The sequence below is a fragment of the Dendrobates tinctorius genome, unplaced genomic scaffold, assembly GCF_039654945.1.
Source record: "Dendrobates tinctorius isolate UK_male_01 unplaced genomic scaffold, ASM3965494v1 ptg000233l, whole genome shotgun sequence".
NCBI lineage: Eukaryota > Metazoa > Chordata > Amphibia > Anura > Dendrobatidae > Dendrobates > Dendrobates tinctorius.
In genome coordinates, this window is record NW_027361900.1 from 6,139,438 (window position 1) to 6,166,519 (window position 27,082).

Sequence of the window (27,082 nt, forward strand, 5' to 3'; positions counted from 1 at the left end):
TTTCTCGTCGGGCGCTTCCTGCTGAGACTTCCTGCTGTGACGTCCAGCGACGCGTGGAGGCGGGCGGGAGGACGCAGGATCGCTGTGTGTGAATGGTAAGTATCGTGCGCTGCGTCGCTGCTGCATCGCTGTGAGATCTTTCTGTATGAAAGCTCACTAGCGATCATTTAGCGATGCACCAGCGATCCTGACCGGGTCGGATCGCTGGTTGGATCGCTGGTGCATCGCTAAATGTAAAAGGGCCTTAAGATGCCATGTTTGCTTTTCAGGGTTTTTGTTGCAGCCTCATCTGTGCCGTCCCTGCGGTGTACATCTATGTTCTGGGGCCCAAAAAGATTAATTTCTTTTTAATAAATGTTTAACATGTTAAAAACTATAAAATGTGTTTTGCTTTTTACATATTTTTTTCTTCTTACAAGAATTGTTGGAGCCAATTTTCCTTAGAAACATTTAAATTTCGGCTTTTTCTGGAGTTTTTCTTGTAACATAGGAAAGCCTAAGGCCAGAAATAAACCCCATAAATCACTGTACATGGAGACTTTGAGATCAGATCATTTCTGTCCGCGTTGATTGTGGAAACAAAAAATCTTTTCTAAAAGCCTCAAACTTCTGTGTGTGACTCAGAGCTGAGATCTAACGTGATAGAAGATTCCAGTGCGGGGAAGACGGGAAACCTTCATATAGACGGCCGGTGGGGATGGAGGCAGTGACCGACTCTGGCCAAATCTGTCTCTAGAGCCGCAGTAGAAGATGAAGATGTCGTCCTCATCATGAAGGAGTTATTTCTCATGTCGCGTGTAATGAATATCTCCTGCAGTATTGCTAATGCCGATTCCAGTGTCGGTAATGAGACGAGAATTAGCGTTATGGAAGATGAGTCTATGAGGAACGTGTTCAGCTGCCGACTCCGAGGAGGAAACTGCTTGTTGTCTGTGGCCTAAATATATAGGTTTTATTAGTAGATGTCAGGGGAGAAAACTAAACCCTGTAAGATAATAAATCTCCTCATATGTTTCCCTTATTATCTCCAGTAATTGTATTATTACACAGGATTCTTATGATGTTACATCGGATCATCTTCTTCTCATTCAGGTCTCTACAATATCGGATCCTCTCAGTGAAGATCTTCTACAAAAGAGAATTTTCCTGGTTTACCCATCAAGGATGTATATGGACAGAGACAAGATGGCGGAGAGGATATTACACCTCACCCTAGAGATCCTCCTCCGTCTCACTGGAGAGGTGAGAGATTCTGATGATGTCACATTACATCATTCTTATCTATGGGAATAACAGATGGACAGAACTGGAGAGGTGAGGACTCTGGAAATGTCTGTAGTGAGAGTTATTAATGTGTCTCTCCATTACCAGGATTACACAGTGGTGAAGAAGACCTCTAGTGATCGCTGTCAGGACCCTGTGTCTGAGGAATGGGGAAGACCCCTGAGCCAAATCACGGGGCCTCCACCTCACCCCCTGATCCATGAGGACATCAATGACCAGAAGATCCTAGAACTCATCTACAAGATGATTGAGCTGCTAATTGGAGAGGTGACATTGCTGGGAATGCTGGAACATTATTACTATTTATTTATAAAGCACCATTGGTTCCATGGTGCTGTACATGAGAAGGGGTTACATAGAATTACAGATATCACCGACAGTAAACAAACTAACAATGACAGACTGATACAGAGGGGAGAGAGGACCCTGCCCTTTCGGGCTTACATGCTACAGGATGGTGGGGAAGGAGACAGTAGGTTGGGGGGTTGCAGCAGTTCCGGTGTTGGTTGAGGTGATATCTGCGGTAGTGGTTAAGAGGTAGTGGAGTCATTGCCGGCTGTAGGCTTTTTTGAAGAGGTGGGTTTTCAGGTTCCGTCTGAAGGATCCGAGTGTGGTTGATAGCCGGACGTGTTGGGGCAAAGAATTCCAGCGAATAGAGGCACTTCGGGAGAAGTCTTGGAGGCGGTTGGGTGAGGAGCGAATAAGTGTGGAGGAGAGAAGGAGGTCTTGGGAGGACCAGAGATTACGTGAGGGAAGGTATCAGGAGATTAGTTCAGAGACATATGGGGGAGACAGGTTATAGATGGCCTTGTAGGTCAGTATTAGTAAATTGAATTGGATACGCTGAGGGAATGGGAGCCAGTGAAGAGATTTGCAGAGGGGAGAAGCAGAGGAGTAGCGAGGAGAGAGATGAATTAGTCAGGCGGCAGAGTTAAGGATGGACTGGAGAGATGCAAGGGTGTTAGCAGGGAAGCCACAGAAAAGGATGTTGCAATAGTCGAGGTGGGAGATGATGAGGGCATGCACAAGTAGTTTAGTAGATTGAGAGTTGAGGAAGGGACAGATTCTGGAAATATTTTTGAGCTGGAGGCGGCAGGAGGTGGAGAGAGCTTGGATGTGCGGTTTGAAGGACAGGGCAGAGTCAAGGGTTACTCCCAGGCAGTGGACCTCCGGTAGGGGGAAAGCGTGATGTCAATTGTTATAGAAATGTCAGGTAAGAAAGATCTGTGAGATGGGGGAAAGATGATGAGTTCAGATTTGTCCACATTGAGTTTGAGGAAGCGAGAGGAGAAGAAGGAGGATATGGCTGATAGACACTCTGGGATTCTGGAGAGCAGAGAGGTGACGTCTGGGCCAGAGAGGTAGATCTGAGTATCATCGGCATAAAGGTGGTACTGGAATCCATGGGACTCCATGTTGCCCCAGGCCAAGTGTATAGATTGGGAAGAGTAGGGGTCCTAGAACAGAGCCTTGGGGGACTCCAACAGAGAGAGGGTGGGATGAGGAGGTAGTGTGGGAGTGGGAGACGCTGAATGTGCGGTTGGAAAGGTATGAGGAAATCCAGGATAGGGCGAGATCTTTGATGCCGAAGGAGGAGAGGATGTGTAGTAGGAGGCAGTGGTCAACTGTGTTGAAAGCAGAGGACAGGTCTAGAAGGAGGAGTATAGAGTGTTGTCCCATAGATTTGGCTGTAAGTAGGTAATTGGTAATTCTGGTCAGAGCTGTCTCAGTGGAATGATGGGGGCGGAAGCCAGATTGTAGATTGTCAAAGAGCAAGTTAGATGAGAGGTGGGAGGAAAGGTGAGCGTGGACATGCTGCTCCAGGAGTTTAGAAGCGAATGGGAGCAGCGATATTGGGCGATAGCTAGATGTGGCTATTGGGTCGAGGGTCGGCTTTTTAAGGATAGGCGTGATTGTGGCATGTTTGAAAGCAGAAGGGAAGGTACCAGAAGTAAATGATAGGTTGAAGAGGTGGTTTAGGGATGGAATAAGAGTGGTGGCGAGGTTGTGGAGGAGGTGAGATGGCATAGGATCAAGTGCACAAGTGGTGAGGCGTGATTTGGAGAGATGAGCAAGCTCCCCTTCAGTGATGTTATATAGGGAGGTTATGGGGTTTGGGCTTTGGTCTGGTGTGTAAAGGGGTTGTGGTGGTTGAGCAATAAAGACATGCCATGTTTGGGCCATCTTGTTTTTGAAGTGTGCGCAAAGTCCTCGGCAGAGATGAGGGAGGTTGGAGGGGGCAGTGGTGGGTGGAGGAGGGAGTTAAAAGTACTGAACAACTGTTTGGGGTTGTGGGATAAGGAAGATACAAGGGATGTAAAGTAGGCCTGTTTAGCAGAGGTGAGGGCAGATTTGAATGCAAGTGTTGCTTGTTTGAGTGCAGTGAAGTCGTCTTGCGAATGCGTTTTCTTCCAGCGCCGTTCTGCAATTCTGAATGCTTGCCGAAGCTTTTTAGTGGTGTTATTGTGCCAGGGTTGTCTATTGATTCGTCGCACTCTGTTATGCATGACAGGGGCGACCGAGTCGATGGCTGATGCAAGAGTGGCATTGTAGAAACTAGTGGCAGTGTCTGTGTCGTGGAGTGAAGATATGGAGGACAGTGGTAGAATAGAGTAAGAGAGTTTGTGAGTGTCTAGATGTGTGAGGTTTCTGCGGGGGTGCGCATGCTGCTGGACATGGGTGACAGGTGAGGAGGACAGGGATGAGAAAGTGCGTAGATGGAGGTCAGATAGAGGGGAGGTAGTGAAGTTAGAAAGACAGCAGAGGCGGGTGAAAACCAGGTCTAATGTATGTCCGTCTGTGTGGGTGGCTGAGGAGGACCACAGAGTAAGTCCAAAGGATGATGTAAGGGACAGGAGTTTGGAGGCTGCTGAATGGTGGTTGTCAATGGGGATGTTGAAGTCACCCATGATGATGGTGGGAATGTCAGCAGAGAGAAAGTGAAGGAACCAGGTGGAGAATTGGTCAATGAAGGCAGTGGTCGGACCTGGAGATCGGTATAGGACGGCCACTTGGAGGTTGGAGGGAGAGTAGATGCGGACAGAGTGGACTTCAAAAGATGGGAGGATAAGGGAGGGTAGAGGTTGGATTGGGTTGAAGCTGCAATTGGAAGAAAGGAGAAGGCCCACTCCCCCGTCATGTCTGTTGCCAGGGCGAGGAGTGTAGGTGAAGTGGAGGCCGCCGTAACCTAGCACAGCAGGGGAGGCAGTGTCGGAGGGTGTCAGCCATGTTTCGGTGAGGCCAAGGAAGGAAAAATTACGAGAGGTAAAGAGGTCGTGAATCACATGGAGTTTATTGCAGATGGAGCTGGCATTCCAGAGTGATCCAAAGAGTGGGAGCAGGGTGGTGGGTGTCAAGGGCATGGATTTGAGGTGGGAAAGATTTCTGGTGTTTGTGTTGATTTGGGAACGATAGAAGGGGGTAATAATGGGAGGTATGGGCTGTGGGGGTCCAGGGTTGAGAGATATATCGCCAGCAGTGAGGAGAAGCAGAGAGAGGGAGAGCATGTGGGAGAAGGAGGGTGGGTGGCTTGTTTTGTATTTTATTAGGAGAGCTCTGAGGTCAAGGAGCAGGTCAGCAGAGGAGGTCAGGTGGGGAGGCAAGAGGGAAGGAGAGATTATTATTTGGTTAGCGTGTGATGGGGTTTGCGGATAGCGAAGGAGAGTGAGGAGTAGTGGAGCCAAAACTGTTAGTGCGTATGTCAGCATGGTGAGAGTAATATAAAAGGCAAAAGAAATTTAGTACATCTAAATGCAGCAGTTAGTCATACCTTCTGGTCACTTCAGGCTCATTTCAGATGTTATCCTTAGAAAACATCCTTGCAATGACAGACCGAGGTCAGACAGACCTCTTAGTCTGAATTTATACTAACTTAACAGCACATGAAAGGGCCCAGGTGTGATCAGAAAGGGAGGAGCAGCAGGGAGACTGGATGCAGACACAGGAGACGATTAATTAAAGTCACAAGAGGAAATGCAAAGGGAGATAGTATTGCAGCCAGAACACATACCAGTGATAGCAGACAGATACAGGGGTGATTGGGGTTGAGGAAAGCTGGGTGATGATGGTATTGCAGCCTGAACACATACCAGTGATAGTAGACAGATACAGGGGTGATTGGGGTTCAGGAAAGATGGATGATGATGGTATTGCAGCCGGGATACATACCATTGATATCAGACAGATACAGGGGTGATGATGGTATTGCAGCCGGGATACATACCATTGATAGCAGACAGATACAGGGGTGATTGTGGTTCAGGAAAGATGGGTGATGATGGTATTGCAGCCAGAACACATACCTGTGGATGAAGCAGATCAATTGTCAGAGTGATAGTAATAATGAAGCATAGTAATAATAATAATGAAGCATCTAGAGCAAGGGAGTCATTTTCAGGCATATTTCAGATGTTATCCTTAGAACGACATCCTTGGAATGACAGACCGACATTATACAGTAACACTATGAAGAGATCGGGGGGGATTGACGGTATCATTGTGTGTGTCAGTTTCCTATAAGGTGTCACGATGTCGCTGTCTATTTCTCCATGGAGGAGTGGGAGTATATAGAAGGACACAGAGATCTATACAAGGACGTCATAATGGAGGTTCCCCAGCCCCTCACATCTCCAGGTAATAGACAGGACTAAATACACACCGCATATAATATATGTAGAGAATGAATTCAGTCCCTGTATGTGTTTCCTCCAGATCTATCCAGTAAGAGGACAACACCAGAGAGATGTCCCCGTCCTCTTCTTCCACAGGACTGTAACCAAGAAGATCCCAGTGCTCCTCAGGATCATCAGGTAGATGGAGAGAAGGTGTCAGGAGATCTCCCCTATGATGTGTAGACGGCTGTGAAGGTCTTGTGCTCAGTCTTGTTTTATCTACCAGTATTATATGTTTTATACTTGTGTGATGAGAACGGTAGAGATGGCAGGATTAGAGCTGACACCAGTGACCGGAGGTAAACTTTTTACCTCCAATCACAGCTGAGCGGTTATGCTGTGTTCTGACAACGTGGGAACCACGGCTCTGTGACCGGCGGGGATGATTTTACCACCAATCAGAAGCGCTACACCGGTGTTTACCGCACCTTCACACAGCTTGGGAAACACCGGCTTTTGTGCTGTGCATGATCGGCTATATTCTGCTATTAAATCAGCAAAAGTGTTGTGCCTGCCATCTGATGTATATACTTCTCATCAAGTTCTTGTTAAGTGAAGTAAAGTCTATTTTTTAACTTTGGTCTCCCTCATTCATCTCCATACTATCTGGTCTGGGCCTACAACGACAGCATGCAATCTCCGGAGTCGGGAGATATGACTCTGCTATAATGTGTGTGTGTGTATATATATATATATATATATATATATATATATAATTATACTATACTAGATGGTGGCCCGATTCTAACGCATCGGGTATTCTAGAATATGTATGTAGTTTATTTATGAAGATTTAAGAATAATGCAATGAATGTTCGGGCGGTGTAGAAAATTGCTTTGGAAAGGCTTCTGGAATCGACTTTGGGATTGCCCCTTGCAGACCTGGGGGGCTGGACCCTCATCTGACCTTGTTTTCCCTGGGCACACCGCTGGTGAAGGTTCCCTCTCTGCCTGCTGCACGCGCCATCTTCTTCCTTTGTGGTGACGTCACCGCTACCCGATGTTCGGCCGGTGTGGAGATTTCCTTCTGAACAGTATCTGCGTCCTGCCTTATGCTTGCCCTTTGCCGAACGGGGTTTTTTCGCCCTCCTCTGCTCAAGTTAAGGCAGGGCACATCGTTGGTGAAGTTCCTGTGGAGGACTGCTGCGGCGCCATCTTCCTCCACCTTCAGTGACGTCCCCGGGCGCGACCAATCAGCGACGCGGGATTTCCGTTACAGACAGAATTAGACGAATATATGTATATACTAGATGGTGGCCCAATTCTAACGCATCGGGTATTCTAGAATATGGCCAAATTCGCATGCGTTTTGCCGCAGAAAACATGCGTTTTTCACGCGCGGAATTCAAGCGCATACCAAACGATTTGAAGCATCGTTTGGAATGTGATTGACAGGTCGGTCACACTTGTGAAGCATAGTGTTTTTGACAATTGTGATCAACTTTTTACTATTGATTGAAACCACAATTTTTTGCAAGTATTTAAATAGGCACTTCAACACATGAATCCACACTTGCGGGTAAAAAAGAATATTACTCCTTCTTATCCAAAATGAAGCGAACCACAATTATATTACCAACATGTAACTTTATTAAACAAAATAAAGACATTTAAAATTGGCTACATATTCATTGTTTCCTGATAACCTACCCCAAAAGGGGAAAAAAACAGCAGACAATTATCTCTGTTTGGTTTAATAAAGTTACATGTTTTTAATATAATTGTGGTTCGCTTCATTTTGGATAAGAAGGAGTAATATTCTTTTTTGTCCGCAAATGTGGATTTTTACTATTGATGATGCCTATGCAGCATCAATAGTAAAAGATAGCATGTAAAAAAGAATAAAAAAAAATTAAAAAAAGGTTATTCTCACCTTCCGACGGTCCCCGGACTCTTTCTTTCCTCTCCACGCTCCCGGCATCTTCCGTTCCCAGTTATGCTTAGCGCGAATTACCGGAGATGACGTCACTCTCGCGAGAGCGCGATGCTTGCGAGATTGCGACGTCATCAGCGGTCTTTCTCGCAAAGCATTACTGGGAACGGAAGATGCCGGCTGCGTGGTTAGAGGCGGGAGAGCTCCGGGGGCCGTCGGAGGGTGAGTATATCACTATTTTTTGCTTTAATTCTATTTTTACAGGTTTATGGTACCCACGGTCCAGAGGAGTCTCCCGACTCCTAGCGCCGCTGATCTCCCGACGGTAGCGGTGGCGTGTGTCCTTCAAATTCCGGACTGCGCCTGCGCACTGCGCCTGTCGCTAATTGGTTGCGGCCTGCCGGCCACGACCAATCAGCGACGCGGGATTTCCGTTACAGACAGACAGAGTTAGACGATTATATAAATAGATATATATATGTGTTATATATAGCTGACCCGTGGAAGCGCTGATAGGCCGTCATCAGAGTTTACTCACTCCTTTCTTCAGCCTCCCGGCCATGAAGTTTTAAACTTTTGCTACAAATAAACTACGGACTTTCAATATGGATCGGTGAGTGCTTCAGTCCTTACTTTCTTTGATGGTGAAATTATATAAATATAGATATATTCTGTATATATGTGTGTGTATGTGTATATATATATGTTTGGCAGAGTCATATCTCCCGACTCTGCAGATTGCTGCTCTCATTGTATTATTACACAGGATTCTTATGATGTTACATCGGATCATCTTCTTCTCATTCAGGTCTCTACAATATCGGATCCTCTCAGTGAAGATCTTCTACAAAAGAGAATTTTCCTGATTTACCCATCAAGGATGGATATGGACAGAGACAAGATGGCGGAGAGGATGTTACACCTCACCCTAGAGATCCTCTTCCGTCTCACTGGAGAGGTGAGAGATTCTGATGACGTCACATTACATCATTCTTATCTATGGGAATAACAGATGGACAGAACTGGAGAGGTGAGGACTCTGGAAATGTCTGGAGTGAGATTTATTAATGTGTCTCTCCATAACCAGGATTACACAGTGGTGAAGAAGACCTCTAGTGATCGCTGTCAGGACCCTGTGTCTGAGGGATGGGGAAGACTCCTGAGCCCAATCACGGTGCCTCCACCTCACCCTCTGATCCATGAGGACATCAATGACCAGAAGATCCTAGAACTCACCTACAAGATGACTGAGCTGCTGACTGGAGAGGTGACACTGCTGGGAATGCTGGGACATTATACAGTAACACTATGAAGGGATCGGGGGATGACGGTATCATTGTATGTGTCAGGTTCCTATAAGGTGTCAGGATGTCGCTGTCTATTTCTCCATGGAGGAGTGGGAGTATTTAGAAGGACACAGAGATCTGTACAAGAACATCATAATGGAGGTTCCCCAGCCCCTCACATCACCAGGTAATAGACAGGACTAAATACACACGGCCTATAATTATCTGTATGTAGAGAATGAATTCAGTCCCTGTATGTGTTTCCTCCAGATCTATCCAGTAAGAGGACAACACCAGAGAGATGTCCCCGTCCTCTTCTTCCACAGGACTGTAACCAAGAAGATCCCAGTGCTCCTCAGGATCATCAGGTAGATGGAGAGACGGTGTCAGGAGATCTCCCCTATGATGTGTAGACGGCTGTGAAGGTCTTGTGCTCAGTCTTGTTTTATCCACCAGTATTATATGTTTTATACTTGTGTAATGAGAGCGGTGGAGATGGCAGGATTAGAGCTGATCATAGATGGGACTTCTCCATCTGTCTGTGACTCTTACAATATTTGTTTCAGGGTGAAGATCTGACCCATATTAATACTACAGAGACATATGTGAGAGATGATGAGCGGTGTAAAGAGGAGATTCCCACATATGACTACCCAGGTGAGTAGTAACCACTGAATGCAGAGACGTCACAGATTCCTCTCAGTCACCGGCTGTGGCTGCTTTATCGGTGGTGTAGTCCGGCCGTATTACCATGATCACCATTTTGCCTCTAGACCACAACATTCTCCTCCACCCAAAACTGTTCAAATGACTTTGGCCATTGAAAGCCCTTTTCTATAGAACTTACAACCTGGAGCATCCACCTACCCCCTGGGATTAGTGTGAGAGTGATCCCTTATAGCGAGATCTATATGATTACTTGTACCTGACCCAATGTAGGCCGAGAGCTCGCTTAAAGAGTCACACCGAACACAGAGTTAGTCCGGAATCACACTACCGTGTGTGATACAAGAAACGCATGAGTCTCTCGCATCAACATCCAGCGCTGCCGCCTGTACTCAGGACCGGAGCTGCAGCTGCATAGAAACACATGGCTGTTGATGTGAGAGACTCGTGCGAGTTTCTCGCATCACACACAGTAGTGTGATCCCGGCCTTACATGTCTTCTCTTTTCTCAGTAAAGGCTTGCACAAAACTGAAGTTTATTCTCAAGACAAAGAGACAGGAATTAGCCATTCTCTCCTTCACATTAGGAGACGCTGACCGTTACCTGCCCAGGTCTGTAACTATAAAGCCAAATGACAGCGTACGTAGAATGTGCTGACAAGATAGAAAATCACTTGAAGAAAAATCTTATGCTGGGCCAGTAAGAGAAAGCGGAGGGTAATGATGCTGTTGGCTTCCTAGATCCCTGAGATCTTATCGGATGAATCTTCTCTCCCTTCTGTGCTGCTGAATGTCTCATGATTCCAGTCTTTCTGGCCAAACTTCCCTTTTATGATTAACAACAGTAAGGCTGCGTTCACACATCGCGTTTTTTTCGCGGTGGTTTTTACCGTGCGATTTTGCCGCTAAAACACGAAAAAACAGCAACCCATGCAATCCTATGGGATTCTGCAATGCTGTGCTAATGCTGCGGCTTTTCCCGCGGTGGAATCGCTTCGCGGTAAAATCCGCAGCATGCTCATTAATTTGTGGAATCGCGGCGATTCCACCCACGTAGGGATGCATTGTTCTGCTTAATTTCCGCATGTGGCTGTGCCCACCATGCGAAAAGTAAGCAGAACATTTGCGGATGGTACCCACGGTCCGGAGGAGAGGAGACTGTCCTCCAGGCTCTGGGTACCATATCCCTGTAAAAAATAGAATTAAAATAAAAAAATCGGGTTATATTCACCTTCCGGCGTCCCGCGCAGCGTCCCCAGGCCTCAGCAATACACGCGGCAGCTCCCGTTCCCAGTAATGCATTGCAATGCCTTTGCTGACGTCGTGTGTCGCGATCATGTAGCGATCTCGTGAGACCGCGACGTCAAAGGTCATTGCCGCATCACTGGGAACGGGATCTGCCAGAGGATTGCGGAGGCCTGGGGACGCTGCGCGGGACGCCAGAAGGTGAATATGGCCCAATTTTTGTATTTGTTTTTTTTTTACTATTTTTAACATTAGATCTTTTACTATTGATGCCGCATAGGCAGCCTCAATAGTAAAACGTTGGTCACACTCGTCAAACACTATGTTTGACGAGTGTGACCAACCTGTGAATCAGTTCTCCAAGCGATGCTACAGATCGCTTGGAAAATGCTAGCATTCTGCAAGCTAATTACACTTGCAAAACGCAAGTTTTTCCATGGGAAAATCGCGGGAATTTAAAATGCGATTTTCCCGCGGAATGGAATTCCGGAATTCTCGCGGTAACTTCCGCTGGAGTTCCGCAACGTGTGCACATAACCTCACTGCACATTTAGGCTGAGTGCAGACGGAGTTTTGAGCCCTGCGGATTTTTCCGTGCAGAATGGAAGAAAACCGCAGGTCAAATGACCTGCATTTTTCCTGCGGATTTCTTCCATTTTTCACGCGGTTTTCCATTGCGGTCTTCCCCCTGCGGATTTGGTAACAGGGGAGATAGAAAACCGCACAAAAGAAGTAACATGCTGCGGATTTTGTACCGCAGGAAAACCGCGCGCAAAAATCCGCAGCGTCTGCACAGCGGTTTTTTTTTTTTCATTCATTTTAAAGGTACTGTACATCACAATGCGGATATGCAACGTTTCTGCGCGATAAAATCCGCTGCAGAAACGCTGCAAATCTGCATCGTGTGCACATGGCCTTAGGCTAAGTGTGAATTTCTGTAGAATAACAGCAGAGTTTCGCTTTATCCTGACTTTTCAATTTGTTTTAAAACCAACTAACTTCAAGGAGGATTGTGATAATCTCCAGGACAAACATTCCACCTGTGCCATGATAGATCTCTAAGCTGTGCGTGGCTGAGGGCTGTAATATACATTTATTCCCGCCTGCAGGAGATGTGTTGGCTCCAGCCCTGGTGTCATGGAGTCACTCCACGTCATAAATTACATTGTTTTCCATCCTAAGGAATTCAGATTACTGCACAATCTCTCCTGAAATGGGGAGCAATATTATTATCTCTAATCTTCTGCTCAGGATCCATAGTAGCTCCAATAGTCCACCATAAATGAGGGCAACTCTGGTTTACTGTTGTGTAATCTGTATTTGTAGTTTTCAGTAATGAGATTCTCGTGCTCTGGGGCGGGGCTGTGGGCGGGGCTTTATGTGGTGCTCTGATTACATATTCATCTGTATTGGCTTATGACAGGTCGCTGACCCCTCACTGACCTGCCCCCATTATTACATAATGCATATAATAGCATTGATATTATTGTTGACTAGAGGTGTGCCCGATGTTATCGCATCGAGAGGGAAGTGTATGTGTGTGTACATGTGGGTGTGTGTGTCCCGCAGCTCCCTGCGCACCCACCTCCGTGCAGTCACAGCTGGCAGGAAAGAGGGTGGTTTGCGGCCTGTGCTGGAGGTGTGTCTGTGTGTATGTGAGTACATGTGTGTATGTGAGTACGTGTGTGTATATGTACATGGGCAGGCAGCGGCGGGTCCAGAGGCGGGGTGGGTTTCTAGCAGCAGCCAGCTGGCAGGAAAGACTGTGGCTTGCGGCCTGTGCTGGAGATGGGGTGCGGCGTCACCAGAGGGCGCCCGCACCCCATCTCCAGCACAGGCCGCAAGCTGCGGTCTTTACTGCCGGCTGTGACAGAGGTAGGTGGGCAGGCAGCGGCGGGTCCGGTGGTGGCGGGAGGGTCCAGGCGGTATCCCACTGGTGGTACTGTGGGAGGGCCTGGTATCACCAGCATGTGCCATATTGGAATACCCATCACTTCGGTATTCCAATATGGCGGTCGGCGTACTTCCGGTGCGGCGCTGTGGATTGTGGGATTCGACGACATCCAGACGGAAGTGGATGACAGACAATTTAAGATAAATATATATATATATTAAAATAAAAACAAAGAATTGCGCTAGTAATACCCACATATAATCACTCTCTTAGTGGGAGGCAGGATTATTGTCTAGTGTTTCATATGTCTCCGTATAAGAACCTATATATCTCACTATAAAGAGAAAAACCACCCACATAAAACACTAACATCATAGAAAACAGGATTTCAAGTATAAACGTGTAAATATGTATATCTCACTACAACCAAGGAGCAAAACTTTTTAAAAAAAATGCAGCCAATCTTAATGTTCAATATACATTGGTGCGTCTCTCACCAAAGGAGGGGAATCGTACTGACCATACAGGTTGTTGTTCAGACCATATGCGATGTGTGACAGTCTTGGATTCAGCACCTGGCAATTCCTCTCCTGATGAACTTTGATGAACTCCAATAGTGGTGAAATAGTAAGTCCAAAAAATTGAGGAGTAATAATGGGTAAAAAATGATATGGTCACCTCTAATATACTAACGGGCGATGCTCCGGCCGGTAGCAATCGCCCAGTCTCCCCAGTGCTGCAATGTCCGTGGACAATGGAACATGCAGCGGGAGACGCGGTAAATGCCGGCAAGGTACAGGACCTTGTGTGACGTCACAGTCACGTGTTAGGTCACGTGATCGGCAAAGTAAGACTGACAGAACTCGCAACCAATCCTACGCGTTTCGGAGGCTTACTGCCTCCTTCCTCAGGGATGTTTGCTGAGTCCCCATAATGTAGTGATCCTGCCACACTACATTTTTCAAAAGTTTTAAAATATGGGTACTGTCTGCCTAGTCCATGAATATGAAGTTTAAACATAAGGGATATGATGTAAAATTATTGGAAAAAACTACAGAAGTAGTTAGAAAAATACAAAGGGACCAATTATTGGACTCTACAAAAGAACGGATTCCGAATGATTTTTTTGTCAAAAATGAAATTCCGATTATTTTACAATATAATTCGAACGTCAGGATTATTAGGAACATTGTCAATAGACATTGGAACATTTTACAAAATGATAAAATTATTGGGGAAACATTACCTATGTATCCGAGGTTTGTTTTTCGGAAGGCAAATAATCTTGGTAATTTGATTGCACCTTCAATTCCAAGAATTTCCAACGTTAACAGTAATGGTGGTCAAAATCTCTTATGTGGTTTTTTCTCGTGTAGGAAATGTGGACCATGTAAAAAATTAAACACTAAAAAACAAAAAATGATCACTAATAAAGGGATTGAGAATAGAATCACCGATTTTATTGATTGCAATACTAAAGGGGTTATTTATGGGTTTAGTTGTCCATGTGGCAAATTATATATTGGAAGAACCATTCGTCCAATGTGGGTCCGAATCGCTGAACATCTTCGTAATATTATCAATAAATTTACTGGCCATCCTCTTTCCAGTCACTTTTTTACACATCATGGAGGTTCTATTAGTGGTATTACGGTAACTGGTATTAGAATAGTTAAGAAAAACTGGAGAAAAGGAAATTTTATTGAACAAATGTCTAAAGTAGAGAGTGAGTGGATATTTAAAATGAACACTCTTAGACCACATGGCTTAAACAGCGAGATTGAATTATTTGCTTTCAATAAATAGGTCCAATACATTATATGGACTGGGTATATATGTGTCGCCTCAATGACAGCAAACATCCCTGAGGAAGGAGGCAGTAAGCCTCCGAAACGCGTAGGATTGGTTGCGAGTTCTGTCAGTCTTACTTTGCCGATCACGTGACCTAACACGTGACTGTGACGTCACACAAGGTCCTGTACCTTGCCGGCATTTACCGCGTCTCCCGCTGCATGTTCCATTGTCCACGGACATTGCAGCACTGGGGAGACTGGGCGATTGCTACCGGCCGGAGCATCGCCAGTTAGTATATTAGAGGTGACCATATCATTTTTTACCCATTATTACTCCTCAATTTTTTGGACTTACTATTTCACCACTATTGGAGTTCATCAAAGTTCATCAGGAGAGGAATTGCCAGGTGCTGAATCCAAGACTGTCACACATCGCATATGGTCTGAACAACAACCTGAATGGTCAGTACGATTCCCCTCCTTTGGTGAGAGACGCACCAATGTATATTGAACATTAAGATTGGCTGCATTTTTTTAAAAAAGTTTTGCTCCTTGGTTGTAGTGAGATATACATATTTACACGTTTATACTTGAAATCCTGTTTTCTATGATGTTAGTGTTTTATGTGGGTGGTTTTTCTCTTTATAGTGAGATATATAGGTTCTTATACGGAGACATATGAAACACTAGACAATAATCCTGCCTCCCACTAAGGCTAATTTCACACTTGCTTTTTTTTGCAGCGCGTTTTTCCCGCAAAAAGACGCATTGAAAAAACGCATACAAAAGCATACAACTGCTGCGTTTTTTTCAAGCATTTTTATGAGCATGCATGAAAAAAACGCAGCGTTTTTATGCGTTTGTATGCGTTTTTAGTGCGTTTTTACAGCGTTTGCGTTTTTTTCCAACATTAGGTGGCCCCTCACACTAACCCAAACCATGACTTTACTAACCCTAACCCTAACCCTGACCCTAACCCTTAACCAAATCATACTTAACCCTAACCCAAACCCTAAACCCTAACTAACCCTAACCCTAACCCTGACCCTAACCCTTAACAAAACCATACTTAACCCTAACCCTAACCCTGACCATAACCCTAACCCTAACCCTAACCCTGACCCTAACCCTTAACCAAACCATACTTAACCCTAATCCTGACCCTAACCCTGACCCTAACCCTTAACAAAACCATACTTAACCCTAACCCTGACCCTAACCCTAACCCTTAACCAAACCATACTTAACCCTAATCCTGACCCTAACCCTGACCCTAACCCTGACCCTAACCCTGACCCTAACCCTGACCCTGACCCTAACCCTTAACCAAACCATACTTAACCCTAATCCTGACCCTAACCCTGACCCTAACCCTTAACCAAACCATACTTAACCCTAACCCTGACCCAAACCCTAACCCTAACCCTAAACCCCCTTAACTAACCCTAACTCTAACCCAAACCCCTAAATTCCATGGTTAAAAAAAAAAACGCATATGCAAAAAAACGCATACATGAGCATGCCAGTGCGCACATATGCGCATCCATAGGCTATAATGGCCATTTTTAGCGCAAAACGTGCGCATATGTGCGCATGCGCTTTTTTGCAGGGCCAAAAAATGCAACATGCTGCGTCTGGAAAATACAAACGCACACCCCAAAAAAACGCAGCGCATGAAAATCGCATACATGCGCTTACAAGCGCGCAGGTATGCGCACCCATGTTAAATATAGGGGAAAAAACGCATGCGCACATATGTGTTTTTTTCCAGCGCTAAAAAACGCAAATGTGAAACCAGCCTAAGAGAGTGATTATATGTGGGTATTACTAGCGCAATTCTTTGTTTTTATTTTAATTGTTTTAACATTCAGACAAAATAGTGGCAGTGTCTGCTAATTTGCAGCTGTTATACCCTCACGCAGCGCCATTGGCTGTTAAATATTAGTTTTTCAAATATATATAGATAATGCCTATAATATTGTGGCTATTGTGAGGCTTAGAAAGAAAATTACATCCAGTAAAATGACACCAGTGGCGCTTGTCCAGTAGCCTCTCTTATAGATGCTACTGTGCAGGCGCCGCCATCCCTGGTGTCATTTTGCTGGATGTAATTTTTTTCTAAGCCTCACAATAGCCACAATATTATTGTGACAGGCTCAGCTCCTGCTGAGCCCTTTTTTGAGTGGACCCTCTGGGCCGTGGCACCCACCCACCGAGGGCGAGCTTACCTTGTGAGAATCCACCCCCTATACAGGGAGTGTCAGGGGCAAGACCAAGGGGGTGAGCCACCACGACTGCTGGGACCAGACGGCCGGCTCAGGGAAACGCTATGGGCAAGTGTCTGACGACAGATATCCAGGCATGGTGCGGTTAGGGAACACGCCAAGGTCCAAGGCTAGGTGCAAGGCAAGGTGTGTGTGTAGTGGACACGCCAGGGTTCAAGGCTAGGTGCAAGGCAAGGTGTGTGTGTAGGGGACATGCCAGGGTTCACAAAACGAGACAGGGTGCATGTGTAAAGACATGCCAAAGCACAAGGTACGAGACAGAGTGCGTGTATAGAGACACGCCAAGGTCAGGGTTCAAGGCAGGGTGCGTGCTAGGAGCCACGCCAGGGTTCAAGGCAGGGTGCGTGCTAGGAGCCACGCCAGGGTTCAGAGCAGGACGCGTGCTAGGAGCCACGCGGGACGCACACCTCACTGGCCAGTGCACACGGCTGTAACGCCAGCACGAGGCACGACCTTGGCACAGGAGGCGGGCAAAGGAACCTTCGTGCTAGGAGCCACGCCAGGTTCAGGGCAGGGTGCGTGCTAGAAGCCACGCCAAGGGTTCAAAGCAGGGTGCGTGCTAGGAGCCACGCCAGGGTTCAAGGCAGGGTGCATGCTAGGAGCCACGCCAAGGTTCAGAGCAGGACGCGTGCTAGGAGCCACGCGGGGGACACACCTCACTGGCCAGTGCACATGGCTGTAACGCCAGCACGAGGCACGACCTTGGCACAGGAGGCAGGCAAAGGAACCTTCGTTCTAGGAGCCATGCCAGGTTCAGGGCAGGGTGCGTGCTAGGAGCCACACCAGGGTTCAGAGCACGACAAGGCAAGGAACAAGGCAAGGAACACGGAGCAGAACATAGACAGGAACAGAGCCAGGTCAGAGCGAGGACAGAGTCTAGCAGCGGAGCGTAGGCCGAAACCCAGAGCCAGGCCAAGGGAGAACCTTGGGACTAGACTTGGAAATGTGCAAGAGCGCACCATAGGACAGAGAGTGGAAAACCAGGCTGAGACAAGAACATTAGAAGTACTACAAGGCTAAGAATAGCAAAGACCAGACATGGCGAAACAGGCAAGGCAGAGAACAGAGGAAGGACTACAAGTCAAAGAATAGCTAAGGCGAGACATAGCAAAACAGGCTAAAGCAGAGAACAGCGGAAGGACTACAAGGCAAAGACAAACATGGCACGAGAGACAACACAAGACATGGCACAAGACAAGAGACGGAATACGAGTACAGTGCAAGGGCACAGAATAGAGGGAGCAACCCCACAGACAAAGAGCCATGCAGGGAAGCAACACAATAATCAGGCACTGGGCATAGGAAGGGGCCGTCTAATATAGGGCATAGCACCTCCTCTTCTAGGTCAGGACCAGGGGAGCACTTCCAGTTCAGATGCTCCAAGATCACAGAGTGCGGTCACATGATTAGGGTGTCAGACATGAGGAGATAATTGCAGAGCCAGACAGTGCAGGATCCTAGGAAAGGTCACATGATCAGAGTTTCAGACATGACGAGGTGACTGCAGAACCGGACAGTGCAGGATCCCTGTAAAGGTCACATGATCAGAGTTTCAGACATGACGAGGTGACTGCAGAACCGGACAGTGCAGGATCCCTGTAAAGGTCACATGATCAGAGTTTCAGACATGACGAGGTGACTGCAGAACCGGACAGTGCAGGATCCCTGTAAAGGTCACATGATCAGAGTTTCAGACATGACGAGATGATTGCAGAACCAGACAGTGCAGGATCCTTGGAAAGACACATGATCAGGGATTCTAGACATGACGAGGAGATCACAGAAGGCAAAGCAGAAATGCAGGCATCCTGCAGCCCAGCAGACCTGAGGTGAGTGTGCACACTGCTCTAGGGAACAAGCAGTTATAGCAGACACAAGGTGCGCATGCACATCGCTCCAGGGGTTCATGAGGCAAAACAGACATGGCGGACGTGACAATTATAGGCATTATCAACAGTGATATCAATGCTATTATATGCATTATGCAAAAAAACCCCTGTTTGGGAGAGAAGAACAGACAATTTGCAGCGCCCTAAGTGCGTAAACACAATATTGTAGTCTTTAAAGGGTGCACAATTTTATGCACTCACCTGATAGAAGACTAATATAGCTTTGGATTATGTATCCTCAAAAATCCTTCCTTTTGGAATACTTCTCTGAAGACAGGGCTTGCAGCTTGCCTCGGGTGGATCCAAGTGAAAGAGCCGGGTTCAGGCTCACACAGGATGAGTAAATCAAGAAAGGCACATCCAGCCCATAAACGGCAGCGCTTCCCAGGACTCACATCCAAAGATGATATTCCATATTTTTTTATTTCATAGGTTAAAAAAGAGAGACAACGCGTTTCGGATACAGTGTATATCCTTCATCAGGTATCATAAAAACACAGTACAAATCCTAATAGTATAAAATTCAGTTACACTTATATATAGTAGCAGCCTTTTATCCCAGTCTCAGAAACTTGATTTAGGGTGTGGACCAAGTTCAGTTTATGGGCTGGATGTGTTTTTCTTGATTATATGCATTATGTAATAATGGGGGCAGGTCAGTGAGGGATCAGCGACCTGTCATAAGCCAATACAGATGAATATGTAATCAGAGCACCACATAAAACCCCGCCCACAGCCCCGCCCCAGAGCACGAGAATCTCATTAACTGAAAACTACAAATACAGATTACACAACAACCACAAGACGGATTTCATCACCAGGTATCATTGTAATCAGTATAACGGCGCTGACCTGACAGTGTCTGTAGGTTACTGAGCACAATCCTGCTGACAGGTTCCCTTTAAGACATCTCAGCTCTGTACTATTATACACAGTTCTCTATAAATGTGTAATATTTCTTCTTGAAACTCATCTGACAGAAAATATTGGAGCTTACAATAGTTTAGATTGTGACGTCACCGAGCCCCATACTCTAATTACCCCAGAGAGGTTTCACCACTAGCTGCTCATTTATTACTGATGGAGACTGTGGAGTTTGATCATTTCAGTAGATGTTATTGTCTATAGTCACAGTGTTTGATTACAGTAGTGTCCAAAATCCTCTGATTTAACCTCTTCCTGCAGCCAGTTTTGTGTTCCTAATCAGGCCCCATTATTAATATCTGACGTGTGTCACTTTATGTGGTGATAAATTATTCACAAAGGATAATAGAAAACAAATGGATCTTACAAATTATTCTCCAGCTTCGCACTATACCCTACATACGGTTGTACACTACTGTCTGGGCACATGGCAGTGTTCAGAAGGGAAGGAGCGCCATTTAGCTGTTTGAATGCAGATCTAGCTGGAATAGTTTGCAGACACAATGTATGGGGAGCACTGTTCATGGTCACCTGGCAGCTCAAAAGATGTCCACCATGAACATGCTTTCCATATCCCAAGGATTGCCTTGCTCATCGCCCTATAACACCCTTACATGGAATCTGGACTTACACTGGGACCCCTAGGCTTGGACCATGGTGTTACCTGCTATTCTGTGGTGTTAGATGGCAAGAAGAATAGTCAGGTAGCTGGGACAGAACCAGAAGGACAGAACACAGAATCAGAAGACACAAGAGTAGTCAGTAAACGGGCCACGGTCAGAGCAGGAAACAAATACACAAGCCACAAGCTGAGCACAGAGGACTGAACCTGAGGAGAACAGCGCTGTATCTGGGAGATTCCGGCCATGTGCTTTGTGCTTTAGTAGGGTGTGGTACTTTACAATTGGCTGAAGTAGGGAGCAGATTACTCCAGCTGGACAGCAGGAACAGATCCCAGATGAGATTGGACACACCATATGCAGAAGCCCTAATATAATTAAATGACAGAAAACCAGAATAGTCAAAATCCCCATAAAGTGATTCCATGTTATTAATTAATTCACTGATGGTTGTATTCTATACACACGGGGTCAAAATTGTTGGTACCCCTCTTTTAATGACAGAAAAACCCACAATGGTCACAGAAATAACTTGAATCTGACAAAAGTAATAATAAAGAAAAAATCTATGGAAATGAGCAATTGGAAGTCAGACATTGCTTTTCAATCAAGCTTCCACAGAATGTGTAAATCGCGGGGTGTTCACTAATTAGCATCACAGGTGTCTACAATCCTGGAATCAGTGAGTGGCCTGTATAGAGGCTACAGATCCTCACTGTGCTGTGTGTTGACATGGTGTGTATCACACTCACCATGGACCAGAGGAAGAGAAGGAAAGATTTGTCTCAGGAGATTAGAAAGAAAGTTATAGACAAACATGTTAAGATACTGTCACACTTAGCGATGCACCAGCGATCCCGACCAGCGATATGACGCAGTCAGGATCTCTGGTGCATCGCTAAGTGGTCGCTAGTGAGCTGCCACACAGGCAAATCTCACCAGCGACATCGCAGGGGTCGGGGGTCGCTACTTACTTGTCAGACGAGGCGATCCTGACGTCCTCCCGCCCGCATCCACCAATCGCTCGTCGGCGCCACAGGAAGCCCAGCAGGAGGCTGACGACAAGAAACGGTCCAGGATGTTCAGACAGCGATATCGCTAGCAATATCGCTATAACGTCACAAAAACCAGTGACGTTATAGCGATATTGCTAGCGATATCGCTTAGTGTGACAGGCCCCTTACAGGTAAAAATTATAAGACCATCTCCAAGCAGCTTCATGTTCTTGTGACTAAAGTTGCACATATTATTCAGAAATTTAATATCCATGGGACTGTAGCCAACCTCCCTGGACATGACCATATGAGGAAAATTGATGACAAATCAAATAGATGGATAATATGAATGGTAACAAAAGTGCCCAGAAAAACTTCTAAACAGATTATAGGTGAAGTTTAAGCTCAAGGAACATCGGTGTCAGATCGCACCATCCGTCGTTGTATGAGCCAAAGAGGACTTCATGGGAGATGACCAAGGAGGACACCATTGTTGAAAAAAAAATCATGAAAAACAGACTGGAATTTGCCAAACTACATGTTGACAAGCTACAAAGCTTCTGGGAGAATTTCCGAAGGACAGATGAGATAAAAATGGAACTTTCTGGCAAGGCACATCAGCTCTATGTTCATAGACGGAAAAATGAGGCATATCACAAAAAGAACACTGTTCCTACTGTGAAACATGGAGGAGACTTTGTACGTTCTGGGGCTGCTTTGCTGCATCTGGCACAGGGTGTCTAGAATCTGCAGGGTACAATGAAATCTCAAGACTATCAAGGGATTCTAGAGAGAAATGTGCTGCCCGATGTCAGAAATCTTGATCTCAGTCGCAGGTCATGGATCTTGCAACAGGATAATGACACAATACACAGCTAAAAACAGGCAAGAATGGCTAAGAGGACAATATTGGACTGTGCTGAAGTGGCCTTCTATGAGCCCTGACCTAAATTCTAATGAGCACCTTTGGAAAGAGCTGAAACATTTCATCTGGAAAAGGCAACCTTCACACACGAGACGAGTGGGCCAAAATACTTGTCGAGAGGTGCAGAAGTCTCAGTGACAGGTACAGGAATCGTTTGATTGCAGTGATTGCCTCAAAAGGTTGTGCAACAAAATATTTTAGTTAAGGGAACCGTCATTTCTGTCCAGGCCGATTTCATGAGTTTTCCTTTTTTAAATTCTGTGGAAGCATGGTTGAAAAGCAATGTCTGACTTTCATTTGTTAATTTTCATAGATTTTTGATTTATTATTACTTTTGTCAGATTCAAGTTATTTCTGTGACCATTGTGGGTTTTTCTGTCCTTAAACGAGGGGTACCAACAATTTAGACCATGTGTGTAGGAGGAGTGAATATTTTGACTCTACAGCCACTTTCCGGAAATTAACATGCAGTGGATGTTGGAGAGTGAAAATTACACATTTGCCATTTTCTTACCCAGCACATAGTGCCCAGATTGTGCTCCAGGAGACACCGCAAATTAAGTGGATTCTTCTCACTATAATATTGCTAAATACAGGGATCCTAAGGCTATGTGCACATGTATGCAGAAAATTCCTTCCCAGAAACCGCACGTTTTTTCTGCGCGTTTTCCGTGTGTTTTTTGCATGGTTTTTGCGAAAAAAAAGCACGGTTTTTATGCGTTTTTTTTCCGCGCAATTCCATACACATAGAACTAGCCAGAAATGCGGAAAAATCCGTGAAATTAAAGAGCATGCTGCGTTTTTACAGCGAAGCGGTTTTGTTTTTTCGCGGTAAAAAACATCAATATGCACAAAAAGTGCAAAATGCATAGAAATGAATAGGAAGTGTATTTTAATCGTTTTTTTGAGCGGATTTTTTGGCAAATCCGTGGAAAAAGCGCGAAAAAAACGCTACGTGTGAGCACAGCCTAAATGCTGTTTGCGCACACTGCAAGACTCCGAAATGAGAGCGGATTTTGCTGGATTGGTTTATAGAAACCTTGTTGCTTTTCAGCAGCCTTTGAGCCACTAATAGTGCGGGAACCTCTGTTTTTCCATTGACAGATGATGGACCTGAGTGGGGACTTGTTTTTGTGAGATGAGAATTGGTATTATTTTCGCCTACATAACATTGATTGGTTTCTTTATATTTGTTATTTGTAAGGCAGAATGAAGAAACAGTTGAACACCACACACTACTGGTTCATCCAACAAGGTTTTCTATTAGACTGTGAACTGTCATTGTCTTGGTAAATAATTAAAGGTTTTTACATAAGCTGTCCATAAAAATGGCAAGCTACCGTAAGTAGAAATGTTCAAAAATATAAAACTCAAGGATATTTTATTAATAAATAATAGTTTTTTATCTTAGCAGATGACTGTACCAGGAGATCAGAGGGACTGCTGACATCTTCAATTTTTAAATCTGATCATCTTGAGATCCAACAAGATACAACTGAAGTGATTGCTGTTACTCCAGATATATCATCATCCATTCACAGCAAAGATCTGTCATCTGATCCTATGAAACGGGTCCCATCTTCTGATTCATTACTGACTAATAAGGGAAATCAATGTCACAAAAGAGGCATTAAAAAACAACCTGCTACTAAAGCAAAGAAGTCATTCTCATGTTCAGAATGTGGGAAATGTTTTAACCAGAAATCCGATTTGGTTAATCACCATAAAACTCACACAGGGGAGAAGCCTTTTTGCTGTTCAGAATGTGGGAAATGTTTTGCACTTAAATCACATTTTGTTACTCACCAGAGAACTCACACAGGGGAGAAGCCTTTTTCCTGTTCAGAATGTGGGAAATGTTTTATACAGAAATCACATTTTGTTACTCACCAGAGAACTCACACAGGGGAGAAGCCTTTTTCCTGTTCAGAATGTGGGAAATGTTTTGCACATAAATCAGATTTTGTTAGACACCAGAGAACTCACACAGGGGAGAAGCCTTTTTCCTGTATAGAATGTGGGAAATGTTTTAACCGGAAATCACAATTGGTTTATCACCATAGAACTCACACAGGGGAGAAGCCTTTTTCCTGTTTAGAATGTGGGAAATGTTTTAACCTGAAATCAGATTTGGTTAATCACCATAAAACTCACACAGGGGAGAAGCCTTTTTGCTGTTCAGAATGTGGGAAATGTTTTGCACATAAATCACATTTTGTTAGACACCAGAGAATTCACACAGGGGAGAAGCCTTTTTCATGTTCAGAATGTGGGAAATGTTTTAACCAGAAATCAGATTTGGTTAATCACCATAGAACTCACACAGGGGAGAAGCGTTTTTCCTGTTCAGAATGTGGGAAATGTTTTAACCAGAAAACAGATTTGGTTACTCACCAGAGAACTCACACAGGGGAGAAGCCTTTTTCCTGTTCAGAATGTGGGAAATGTTTTGCACATAAATCAGATTTTGTTAGACACCAGAGAACTCACACAGGGGAGAAGCCTTTTTCCTGTTCAGAATGTGGGAAATGTTTTAACCGGAAATCACAATTGGTTTATCACCATAGAACTCACACAGGGGAGAAGCCTTTTTCCTGTTCAGAATGTGGGAAATGTTTTAAGCTGAAATCAGATTTGGTTAATCACCATAAAACTCACACAGGGGAGAAGCCTTTTTGCTGTTCAGAATGTGGGAAATGTTTTGCACATAAATCACATTTTGTTAGACACCAGAGAATTCACACAGGGGAGAAACCTTTTTCATGTTCATAATGTGGAACAATTTTTAGCCAGAAAGGGAGTCTTGTTCCACACCGAATAACACACAGGGGAGAAACTTCTTTCTTGTTAAATGAAAAATAAATCTTGATCACATCAGAGAAGCCATTTTTCCTGTTCATAATGTGGTAATGTTTTAACCAGAAATGGAATCTTACTAATAATAATCTATCTTTTTATATAGCGCTTACATATTCCGCAGCCCTTTTCAGTTTGCACACATTATCATCACTGTCCCCAATGCGGATAACAATGTAAATTCCCTATCAGTATGTCTTTGAAATGCAGGAGGAAACCCACGCAAACACGGGAAGAACATACAAACTCCTTGCAGATGTTGTCCTTGGTGGGAAGTTGAACCCAGGATTACAGCACTACAAGGCTGCAGAGATAACTACTGAGCCACCTCACCAGAGAACCCACACAGGGGAGAAGCCTTTTTCCTGTTCAGAATCTGGGAAATATTTTAACCGGAAAGCGCTTCTTGTTAAACATCAGAGCAGTCACACAGGGGAGAAGTCTTTTTTATTTTCTTAATGTGGGAAATATTTTACTAGGAAATCAGCTGTTAATAAACATCAGAGACGTCACATAGGGGAGAAGCCTTTTTTATGTTCATAATGTTGGAATAGTTTTAACCAAAATTGAATCTTCTTAAATGGGTTGTCTCTTGTCATTCCTCATGTTTGCTGACAAAGGGATAAAACTAAACTTCATTAATTCCAGATGTAAAACTATACCCATAATTCACCCCCTGAAGGTTAGTCAGTAGGTGACTAAGAGAAAAAAACACCCCACATTTCAGTATATAGGGTGAGGTGATGTATACACACTCACTCTCCAAGCCTCTCATTTCTATGGGTTTCATTGTGATCACCAAAGGCGTCATCAGGTGACTATTTAATATTGATCTATATTCAAGCGAGACTGGACAAAAAACAATTAAAATCATGTATCATGTTATCCGAAACAGAAAACTAGCCCCATATAGGCAGATCCCAGACTTCAAACTATATACTTCATATAGTTTTTACATCACGAGAGACACGGATCTATCATTCTACAGGAAACAACCTAGGGGTTTTCAGCCTCGGTTGGAAGAATACAGATCTATACAGATCTACTATTGCTGAACCATGGATACATTTGGAGAAGCCAGGTTGTGATCCTCGGATCAACTGGCCTCTTACCTTGTATGGACTGAATGGATTGTCATCTTCCTACGCTTATCCTTACCTCCTCTCTGTGTGTGCCACAGGTGGGGTAGCGATCCTGGGAGCGAATCAGCGGAAGGATGAGACTCTGTAATGTGCACTCTGTTGGGTATTTTGCTGGGACTGTTCTATGTGTTAGCTGCCTGTTTTGTGGTTCAAAAAAGCATTGCCACACTGTTTTACCCTCACTGTGTGTTGTCTGAGTAGCGTTATGCCCATGTTAAAGGGAGAGCCGGCGCTCGGTGGGACGATCCCTGATTCATGTGGTTTCAGCCAGTGGACGGGGGCACCCGCTGACCACCCCATGTCTCCACAGGCATGCTTCAATAGTCTCAATGTGAGGCTAGAAGCTGCTATAACCTGATCGGCTCTGCTACATACAGGCAATGCTCAGATCACCTGTATGTAGAAGAGTTGCTCACTTGCTATGAGCGCCAACCACTTGGCAGCGCTCATAGGATCCGGCAGTGACAACCATAGAGGTCGGCTGGAGACTTCTGGTTGTCATGCTAACTCATCAGTGACCCGCGCTCATGTGACAGGGTCACTGATGTGTGGGATTTCTGGCCCATCATGTGCGAGAAAAGATGTAGGCTTAGCGCCGTGGCTCACATCAAAAGGACGGAGTCTGACAGCGTACATTTACACCCAATGTCAGAAAGGGGTTAAAAGGGATTGTTTTTACAGACAGAAGTGGTAATCAATCATGTATACATACAAATAACTACAAAAATACACAGC

At 45.0% G+C, this 27,082-nt stretch overlaps 1 protein-coding gene across 1 annotated transcript; it reads left to right on the plus strand.

Moving 5' to 3' along the window:
* Positions 1-980: 980 nt before the first annotated feature.
* Positions 981-25,717, plus strand: LOC141060293 (uncharacterized). The gene is made up of 6 exons (XM_073556509.1): positions 981-1,242; positions 1,372-1,551; positions 5,793-5,916; positions 6,452-6,477; positions 9,680-9,770; positions 23,764-25,717. The coding sequence occupies exons 1-6, from the start codon at positions 1,165-1,167 to the stop codon at positions 25,119-25,121; spliced, it is 1,857 nt and encodes a 618-aa protein (XP_073412610.1). The 5' UTR covers positions 981-1,164; the 3' UTR covers positions 25,122-25,717.
* The last annotated feature ends 1,365 nt before the right edge of the window (positions 25,718-27,082 follow it).

What these genes read in the sequence shown, in the direction of transcription:
- LOC141060293 (XM_073556509.1), top strand. Translation starts at nt 1,165, where the DNA reads ATGTATATGGACAGAGACAAGATGGCGGAGAGGATATTACACCTCACC. An exon ending in CCAGCCCCTCACATCTCCAG is followed by an intron (nt 5,917 to 6,451) that starts GTAATAGACAGG and finishes CTATTAAATCAG; the next exon opens with CAAAAGTGTTGTGCCTGCCA. An exon ending in TGTTGTGCCTGCCATCTGAT is followed by an intron (nt 6,478 to 9,679) that starts GTATATACTTCT and finishes TATTTGTTTCAG; the next exon opens with GGTGAAGATCTGACCCATAT.